The 10,413-nt window shown below is 40.1% G+C and overlaps 1 protein-coding gene across 1 annotated transcript; it reads left to right on the forward strand.

The window, feature by feature from the left end:
• The first annotated feature begins 5,565 nt into the window (after positions 1-5,565).
• LOC106563737 (hepatocyte cell adhesion molecule) lies at positions 5,566-7,808 on the forward strand. The gene is made up of 5 exons (XM_014129564.2): positions 5,566-5,741; positions 5,984-6,316; positions 6,517-6,780; positions 6,930-7,067; positions 7,147-7,808. Exons 1-5 carry the CDS (start codon positions 5,693-5,695, stop codon positions 7,365-7,367), a joined length of 1,005 nt encoding a protein of 334 aa, XP_013985039.2. The 5' UTR covers positions 5,566-5,692; the 3' UTR covers positions 7,368-7,808.
• Positions 7,809-10,413: the final 2,605 nt, after the last annotated feature.

Genomic DNA, 10,413 nt, shown 5'->3' on the forward strand with positions numbered 1-10,413 from the left:
GGTTAGCTCCTGTAGGGCTGATGTTTTTTTGGCTCGTGGGCAGGAACATTTTGTGTTGACCACTTTGGCTATGGTTTTGGTAGCGTTAGTTGGCGCTGTTGTAGAAATAGATTTCCAGGTTTGGAGTCTGGACCCAGCAAACAGTGTCCTGAAGACATTCGGCGACGTTCCTATTAGGTCCCTTATGGGTTTCGGTGTGACATTATCCCACTGACGTTCTGAGAACGTTCTCAGTACGTTGCGTGATGGTCCCAAGGAAGCGTTCTCTGGGGGACCTTTGTCTATTTCCCTGTATGTTCCCAGGATGTCACTGAGGACCATGTCAGGACCTTTTTAGAACGTTCTCAGGATTTTCATTTTACAAGTCCTTAGGATGTCTCGTGATGGTCCAAAGGGAACGTTCTCTGGGGGACCTTTTTAATAGGTCCTGGTTTGACCCAGGGTCATTTTCAGGACGTTCTTAGGACATTGTGTCATGGTCCCCTGATAGTTTTGTCTACATCCCAGTTTGTCAGTTTGTCAATGCATTTTAATAAAAAGTTAGCAAAAATAGATAAGCTCTTGCTACCATGTATTTTTTTTTTTTTACTTTTATTTAACCAGGGAAAAAGACATTGAGACCTAGGTCTCATTTGCAAATGTGCCATGGAAACATTACAGAAAATACAATTACACACAATTTAAAACACATAATGTAATTGCAAATATTATACAACATGCTTTTTAAAAGATAGCTTTTTGTCAATCCAGAAAAAAAATACCTGTCTATTTGTGGAAGAATTACCTTGATTAACTAATTATTCATATCTTAGTTGACCTATTTGTTTATGGCCTTGTCAACACAGAACAACTTATTTTTTAATTATATGAGAAAACAATATTCCATTTTATTTGAAACGGCAAGCCAGACAAAATAAAACGGGCCTATTCATATAATGAATATCAATTCGGAGTGCGGAAATGATTAAATATTAAAGCATTAGACCTTTCACTAAAGACTTTAGTCATACAAAAGTTATTCTTAAATCCAAACTGGTTCTCTGGCAGATTAGCAAGAATGTCTCCCATGCTCAAGAATGCCCGTTTGCTGTCCCCTGGGGGAATAGAGTGTGGAAGTATATGCTGTATAGTGTTGGTCTATGTCCTAACACTAACCTTGTCCCCATATCATAACATACTGACCTAAGATCATTGCTCCAATGTTAGTGCCGTGGCCTGTAATCTCTCTCACAAGATTGGAATTCATCAATGCTATGGGGTTTTGGGAGAATCTTTGTCCTTACAGCTGGCTGCAGACAGCAGTAATGAAGAAATAACTTTGAAAAAGATTTTAATCAAATTCTGCAATTCAAAACTGGAGAAGACTGGAGATCCAAATTGCATCAGGATTATGTGAATCGCTCTGAGTTCTTTAATAATGGAACATTCAGACTGGACAAAGTTATAGAGGAAGACTGTGGAGATGAACTATTGGAAACATATAATCCAGAGGGAGCAGTGTTGCGCAGAGTCAACCTTCTACTTGAGATACAAGGTACAGAACCTTTTTGTTTTTAGTTAGGCCTAAATACTTCATGCATCCTTTTACTGTTTAGGGGGATTTCTGAAAGGTCGCCAGGATGTCAGTACCTCAATAGGTTTGTACTGTAGGACTTGGCAGCAGAGAGAGTATATTGTTATATCATACAATACTTTATTTACATTTACATTTCAGTCATTTAGCAGACGCTCTTATCCAGAGCGACTTACAAATTGGTGCATTCACCTTATGATATCCAGTGGAACAACCACTTTACAATAGTGCATCTAAATCTTTTAAGGGGGGGGGGTTAGAAGGATTACTTTATCCTATCCTAGGTATTCCTTAAAGAGGTGGGGTTTCAGGTGTCTCCGGAAGGTGGTGATTGACTCCGCTGTCCTGGCGTCGTGAGGGAGCTTGTTCCACCATTGGGGTGCCAGAGCAGCGAACATTTTTGACTGGGCTGAGCGGGAACTGTGCTTCCTCAGAGGTAGGGGGGCCAGCAGGCCAGAGGTGGATGAACGCAGTGCCCTTGTTTGGGTGTAGGGCCTGATCAGAGCCTGAAGGTATGGAGGTGCCGTTCCCTTCACAGCTCCGTAGGCAATCACCATGGTCTTGTAGCGGATGCGAGCATCAACTGGAAGCCAGTGGAGAGAGCGGAGGAGCGGGGTGACGTGAGAGAACTTGGGAAGGTTGAACACCAGACGGGCTGCGGCGTTCTGGATGAGTTGTAGGGGTTTAATGGCACAGGCAGGGAGCCCAGCCAACAGCGAGTTGCAGTAATCCAGACGGGAGATGACAAGTGCCTGGATTAGGACCTGCGCCGCTTCCTGTGTGAGGCAGGGTCGTACTCTGCGAATGTTGTAGAGCATGAACCTACAGGATCGGGTCACCGCCTTGATGTTAGTGGAGAACGACAGGGTGTTGTCCAGGATCACGCCAAGGTTCTTAGCACTCTGGGAGGAGGACACAAGGGAGTTGTCAACCATGATGGCGAGATCATGGAACGGGCAGTCCTTCCCCGGGAGGAAGAGCAGCTCCGTCTTGTCGAGGTTCAGCTTGAGGTGGTGATCCGTCATCCACACTGATATGTCTGACAGACATGCAGAGATGCGATTCGCCGCCTGGTTATCAGAAGGGGGAAAGGAGAAGATTAATTGTGTGTCGTCTGCATAGCAATGATAGGAGAGACCATGTGAGGATATGACAGAGCCAAGTGACTTGGTGTATAGCGAGAATAGGAGAGGGCCTAGAACAGAGCCCTGGGGGACACCAGTGGTGAGAGCGCATGGTGCGGAGACAGATTCTCGCCACGCCACCTGGTAGGAGCGACCTGTCAGGTAGGACGCAATCCAAGCGTGGGCCGCGCCGGAGATGCCCAACTCGGAGAGGGTGGAGAGGAGGATCTGATGGTTCACAGTATCAAAGGCAGCAGATAGGTCTAGAAGGATGAGAGCAGAGGAGAGAGAGTTAGCTTTAGCAGTGCGGAGAGCCTCCGTGACAAAGAGAAGAGCAGTCTCAGTTGAATGCCCAGTCTTGAAACCTGACTGATTAGGATCAAGAAGGTTTACTTTATATATAATGTTTGCATGAATGGCCAGAATCTGACCAGGAGTGTAGCCTATGACCACTACCAGAGCAGTGTCATCATACTGAAGAGTGATGTGACAGGAACCCTGACCTGTATGGTTCAGAATAAAGTTAGCAGCAGCAACTCTACTATTGATCTCTCCTTAGCCTGCTCAGGTAATCTCAGGACAGTTGACTTCATTCCCACCTTTTGAATTAAGAGTACAACTCTGTTTCATTTACATGGTCAACAAGTGTTGTGTTCTGATGTTTTCTTTCTAGTTGTCTCTTCCCAGTTTCCTTTAGTAGCTGTGACAGTGTCTGTGGCTCTGACTGTTGGAACTCTCACATTACTTACACATTTTGTCGTTATTAACCATCTATGCAAGAAACAAAGATCCAGATTTGATACTTCAGGTAAAATGTTATTAGTAATTTAGTTTCACATCCAGAACATACATTTGAAATGTTGAATACACATGACATTTTGATTAATGTCCAGATTGTACTACAGCTTTTCTTTCATTTTTCAGAAAGAGTTGACGAGGTTTTTGTTTACACTGCTGTGAAAACAGGCAAGCAAAGAAATCAAGCAAGGAAGCAGAGGCCCCAAGCCACAGAGATGGTGGAGTATGGACAGATCAAAATGGCTGTGTACCCAGAAGCGGCAGGCTACCCATAGACTCAAGGGTAGACATTTTAACCACATGTAGCTTTGTAAAGCAGTATTAAGACAAGGGTTGACTGAACATTATGTGGATGCACTGATTGAGTAGATGAGACAGACCATCAAACTTAAAGACTAGTGTCAAATGAACACAACAAGATGACATCATGCATCATGCAAGGAATGCTAGGAAGATGCACTGCATGTAGTTTTGAGTTTGTTAACACGAATAACTATCTAATTTTGTATTGTATATTGTACAATGTTATAAAAAGTGTACAGTTTTTTTGTAACTTTTCCTTAAAACCATAATATCAATGTTTCTCTATTTCAATGTTTGAAAGGATCCTGAGTAGAGTGCAGGCAAGTCAGACCTTAGTTCTAATGCTAGAGAGAACGCATGTGAACATTTCCTGTAAACTGAGCTGCGATATCATAATGTAAATGTAATGCTTTCTTTCTTTTGAGAAATCCATGTTGTTGTACCAATGTTTCTTTTAAATTCAAATACTCATTTACAATTGTTATATAATATATTGTTAATGAGGGGCTGTAAATAAATAAAGGCTTTGTACATCTTTTACATTGTTTAAAGTATTTAGAGATATTCATGTGTGAGTTCTTACATATATTGTTGCTGTGATAACTCTGCAAAATTATATTGGTAAGAGAATAAAAGATAAGACAAAACTGCATATAGTTGTATAAATTACAAAAAAGTAAACTCAACATTTTACTTTTTAAGTCAGTGGGGGTAGTTCATATTTTTAAGATGTTCACTCCACAATGTACTGACTGTTACATGATCTGTTATGGAGGTGTGAGGACCACTGGTGAGACATTAGAGATCACCATCGATGTAAAATATTGGACAGTTTGAATCTGAAACATCAAGTGCACAATATTTAATTGAATCACACCTTTTGAATATAAACCAGACAATGTCTCCCTGTGAAAAGAGACTCTACTTGAAGATATTGTGTACTGTATCACACAAACAGACCAACAGGAAGTCAAAGAGAGACCATGAAAGTGAAATGATCGACCATACAGTGTACTTACTTTGCAAAAAACAAAATCTCCTGCCTTTTTTGATGACATACAAACAAATACTTCAAGTAGTCATAAGGAAAACATAACTAGGAAGACACTGATGTTGTAAGAATAGTAACATTATGGGCATTCAGGTTAAAGTCTTAGAGTCTAATTATTGACCTTTCTGTTGTTGTCTGGAAGCTATAAATGAAAGGTGTGTCAGCCAACCTACACATGTCTTAAGTAGAGTGTGGTCACTGAGCAGAGGTCAAACTAACATCACAAACTGTAGTTCAAACTGTTTTCATATTGTAAAAGAGAGGATTTATGATAGGTATGCGGAGTGCATATCATTTCTAAAATACATCTACAGCATTTGTCATCCATTTTATTCTAGAAAAAGTAAACTATTTTTCTCCAGATTTTGGCTTTGGTAAGTTAAATTCCTTGGATAAGATGACTAATTCTGATGACCCACAACAGATGTTGAAATTGTGGAAGATGATTGTTTTTACTGAAATCATACACTTACATTGCTAATGTATTGATATTACAGATATCAGATATTTCTGTATTACTATTCCTCTTCCTGCTTCAGTACTGCTGACACTTACAGATGGTCCCAAAATCCCTTGTTCTCATCAAACTACATGGTAGTGAATAATACCTCACAATGTGTAATAAGTTACAACTTCTGTTTTTGAAACAGGTACTTGTGGTTGGGCGTTCACACCAAGCAACATGTGACATAAAGAAGTGTTCTCTCCCTGACATACCAGTAAGTTGTGTTGTCAACCAGCCTGTCTTTCATTTATAGTGCATCATCATCATCCACTGCTATCTATACTGTTTTATAATAACCCTGTAGCTTAACTCACTCTTCTTGTGCAGGCAGAAGAGAAATGATCCCCCTGATAATTAAAGTTTTGGTGGTTACAGCGGCGGCACAAGGTAAGACATTATATTACAAAGATTAGAATGGAATCTATTGTATCCAAAACAGAAATATCAGAAAAACTGTTGAAAATGTTCTGTAAATACCAATTTACATGTATTCCTTTTAATGGCTACCAAATGTTTAAATCAATAGATCAATGCTATTTTTGTCACCTTTGATACAAATATTTCTTAAAAGCACATTCAGACATTAATAAATGACTATGTGTGCCTAAAATAATATCTATTCTCCACAGTTAGTGCTACGTTCTGTAATCTCACAGAGGAGAGTGGAAATCATCAATGTTATGGGGCTCTGGGAGAATCTTTGTCCTTACATCTGACTGCAAACACAGCTGAAGAAAAAATTACATTGAAGAAAGGTGATAATCGTATTCTGTACTTCAAAACTGGAGAAGACTGGAGATCTAAATTGCATCAGGATTATGTGAATCGCTCCGAGTTCTTAAACAATGGAACATTCAGGCTGGACAGCGTTATAGAGGATGACTCTGGAGATTACCAATTGGATATATTTAATTCAGAGGGAACAAAGTTGCGGGTAGTCAACATGCAACTTGAGATACAAGGTACAGAAGTGCTTTTTATATAGAGAATCATGTATCCTGTAGTAAGGGAGAAAATTGAAACTGCCAGTATTATAGTTACAGTATAAAATGTATAATATGATATTAGCATGAATCAGAGATACCAAGAAGTACCATAAGAAAGTTCACCAGTGTTTTGTTAGATCATGCTAAGTGGCAGTAAGATGTTTGTGATCTGTCAGCCCCGGTGTCAGAGCCAATGTTGTCTCACCTCTGTCTGCCTCGTGGAGAGACCGAGGTCACATGCTCCTCAGAGGGAGATGGTCTTCAATACAGCTGGACCCTGAATGGCCAGAATCTGACCAGGAGTGTGGCCAATGACCACTACCAGAACACCACTACCAGTGACATCATACTGAAGAGTGATGTGACAGGAACCCTGACCTGTATGGTTCAGAATAAAGTTAGCACCAGCAACTCTACTATTCATCTACTGGCCTGCCCAGGTAATGTCAGAACAGTTTCCTTCCCACAATGTAAAAATTGTGAATTTGAAAAGTGAATTTGACTTGCCCGATAAGATCATTTTATTGATTGGTTACTGTTGACACTGTTGATTAATCCTACTCTCAGAATTCTGTTTGTCTCTTCCCAGTTTTCTCCTCCCAGATTCGTTTTGTAATTGTGACAGTAGCTATAGCTCTAGCTGTTGGAACTCTTGTCCTACTTCTTGCGGTGTTTGTTGGCATAAACCGTCTCTGTGGGAAACTGAGATTTTTACATACTACTTCAGGTAAAATTATGTAATGTTTGCTTCTTGGCCAGAATCGACACCTGCTGTTTTATTGCTCTTCTAACCAGTCTTTCCCCAGGTTGCTCTAATGATGAGGGTGCTGCTGTTGTATACACTGAAGTATTCAATAAAAGAAAGAGAGAAGTCAACCAGAAAGCTACAGAGATGGTGGAGTATGGAGAGATCAAAATGGCTGCCAGTCTAAATGAGGAAGAAAGCCCCAAGAATCAGAAGGACATGGAATTGTCAACCAACCAGACATATGACACATCTTTTCTGACAACTTTCGGCAGGACTTAGTAGAATCCAAAAATATGGGAGTGTATTACTCCCTTGTATATGTTTGTGTTGTCATTTGAGTCTATGGTAATGTGTATTGTTTCAAATCTTGAACTTTTAACCTTTTCAACCATACCTCTAAAGCAAATGGAGGGACGTCGGTCTGAAACAAAAGATGATTGTTAAATATCTTAATTTTATGATTGTGTGATGTTTTCAGTGTTTGGGATCTTTTGTAATATTGTGTGTTTGCCATCCATTCTCCTTCATTTGCTGCTAACTTGGGTGTGTACTTTATCTGGCAATGTCAGAGTGTTAAATGCTAAATGTAAGAGAGAAACATTGATGAACATGATAGCTTATCTTCCTTGAATTATTTTTAAACTTGAAAAGCTATTTTACAAGGATGACATCTTATCAGATGTAAATATAATTTAATAAATACATTTGCTTGATAAATAATCTACCTCAGTTTCTCTTTGAGTAACAGCATACACAAAACTGCAGGAAAAGTATTCCCACATGCAACAAGTAAACAGCAGAAGGTTATACATTGAAACAGAAACACACTCACATGAGTATGTACTGTAAATATCCCCAGCATTCATGCCTCACCAGAACTCTCATCTTCCTTTAGATGAGTTTACTAAGGTTACAGTAAAGTTAGTAGCAGAAGAGCTTCTTTCAGGAAAGAGGAAAGAGGCATCATGGCCTCTGTTCAGACCTGATGCATTCTCAAAACCTCTGTATTGCTTACTCATATGATTGAGGCCCAGTTTAATTGCTTAGATACCTGTCCGCAAATAGAAAACATCTCAGTTGTAACCAATCTATCAAGATGTGTTTTTCAGTAGTCAGTCTTTGCAGTGCATGTTCTCAGCAGAAAGAGCTGTGGTAAAGGTGGCTATTGGTGAGTCTGTTCTGAAAACAGTTTGATGTGTTTCATCAGAATAAGGGAAGTTAAACTAGGCCCAGAGTGTAAAATGCATTTCCTGTCCAGCAGGTAATTATTATTATTATTATTAACAATATTGTTTCGGTGAAGTTCAGTCCTAAATTTGGTCTTTGCACCTGCATAAGAATATATTAAATATCTGTCAAAGTTATATAGCAAAAGATAACGTATCATATAAATAACAGATACATTTTTAAATATTATAGTGAAGGGCATACAGTTGGCTAGTGTCAGCACCAACCAAGTCAAGGTCTGTGCTCTGCCAGGAAGCCTTGATAAGCACATCAGGTTCAGGCAATTAAGGTGGTCATCAGTGAATGTCCCAGCCATGAGGCCTTTCGTTGCTCACAAGTGTCAAAGCTGTGTTGACAGTAGTAGCAGCAGGAACTGTCAGGGCGAGGTAGCTACCAGGGAAGGAAATGACGACTGTGCTTGAATCTGAAAGTGTGTGATCATGAATGGAAAATAGTGAAATCAAAGAATGGAACAAAACGAGCAAAAGTTGTAGTAGAAGACAAGGTCTGGTACAAAAATGCATTTCTTATTGGACTGTGTTTTTTTGACAAGTAGATTCATTTGGTAAATCCATTTGTAATATTGAGGACTGTGAAGAAAGCAGTGGGAAAGGTGGATTCAATCAAGGTGACTAAAAGGGCCTTGTTTTGGTTAATTGTGTTGATAACGAACAGAAGAAGCTGCACTGGATCTGGAAAAATTGTCCACATCAGAAGTAACATGTATTGATCTTCTGAGCAGGGCGCCTGCCAAAGAAGTTATAGCTGGAGTCTCGTTGGATATAGCTAATGAGTACCTTCCCTGTGGCTCAGTTGGTAGAGCATGGTGTTTGCAACGCCAGGGTTGTGGGTTCGATTCCCACGGGGGGCCAGTACAAAAAAAAATGCATGAAATGGATGCATTCACTACTGTAAGTTTCTCTGGATAAGAGCTTCTGCTAAATGACTAAAATGTAGTCACAAAGTCCCAGAAGTGCTCAGTGTACATCACTTGACCCATATGGTAAATGTAAGGAAGGAGAAAAGCCTATTGATATTATTATTGTTGTTTGAGGAGAGTCTACCTGTGTATGTGAGGTATGCGGTAAGAGTATTTGTGTCCAAACCGTTGTAGTGTAGAAATATTAAAGGAAATGGTCTTGTGTCAAATGTCAAATGCAGACGGGGAAGTATGATATTGAAGAATCTGTGAATGTTAAATGTTACACCTGTGTTGGGGATCATACTCCGGACTTTCCTTGAGTGCCCTGTAAAGGTGAACGAGGTCGAGGTGTCAAGGAGCAGGGCTGCTCAGCGGATCTCTTATGTGGAGGCAGTGAAGAAAGTCGAAGGGGCAAGAGGCAATAGTGTTGAAGACATGGCGGTGGATGCATTGCAAACAGTTGCTAGTGTTTTAAGTCAATCGGGTGATCTGGATACACTCAATGTAGAAGAAGGTGGATTTTGTGGCATTTAAAGTCACAGTGATTAATAGTACAGCACAAGTGTCTAAGAAGTCAAAGAAGTCAAAGAAGCTTGGTATCCTTATATCTGCAGCCAAGAAGTGTTTGGGTATCAGAAGCAGTACAAGGACTTTTGATGCTAGGAAATGTTCTGAGCCTGTGTTGAGACCTGATTAGAATTAGGTTTTTAACGTTTTTTGAGGGGCGGGGTCTTTATTATCCACCCGGACAGTAGGTTGCGAAACGCACATTTAATTATTGTGAACGCCATTATAACATAGACAAAGAAAATGAGGCCTTTCGTTTGGTTTTGAGTCTTGAGTTTGGTCATGCCTTTTATACCTCTGAATCACTTCACAAAATAAATGTCATCATGAGTAAGGAAAAATATGTGGATATTTTGAAGCAACATCTCAAGACATCAAGTCAGGAAGTTAAAGCTTGGTTGCAAATGGGTCTTCCAAATGGACAATGACCCCAAGCATACTTCCAAAGTAGTGGCAAAATAGCTTAATAAGGACAACAAAGTCAAGGTATTGGAGTGGCCATCACAAATCCATGACCTCAATCCTATAGAAATTTTGTGGGCAGAGCTGAAATAGCGTGAACTGAAAAAGGAGGCCTACAAACCTGACTCAGTTACACCAGCTCTGTCA

This window comes from Salmo salar, chromosome ssa11 (genome assembly GCF_905237065.1).
Source record: "Salmo salar chromosome ssa11, Ssal_v3.1, whole genome shotgun sequence".
In the NCBI taxonomy this organism is placed as follows: Eukaryota; Metazoa; Chordata; class Actinopteri; order Salmoniformes; family Salmonidae; genus Salmo; species Salmo salar.

What these genes read in the sequence shown, in the direction of transcription:
- LOC106563737 (XM_014129564.2), top strand. Translation starts at nt 5,693, where the DNA reads ATGATCCCCCTGATAATTAAAGTTTTGGTGGTTACAGCGGCGGCACAA. An exon ending in CATGCAACTTGAGATACAAG is followed by an intron (nt 6,317 to 6,516) that starts GTACAGAAGTGC and finishes GTGATCTGTCAG; the next exon opens with CCCCGGTGTCAGAGCCAATG. An exon ending in ATTTTTACATACTACTTCAG is followed by an intron (nt 7,068 to 7,146) that starts GTAAAATTATGT and finishes GTCTTTCCCCAG; the next exon opens with GTTGCTCTAATGATGAGGGT.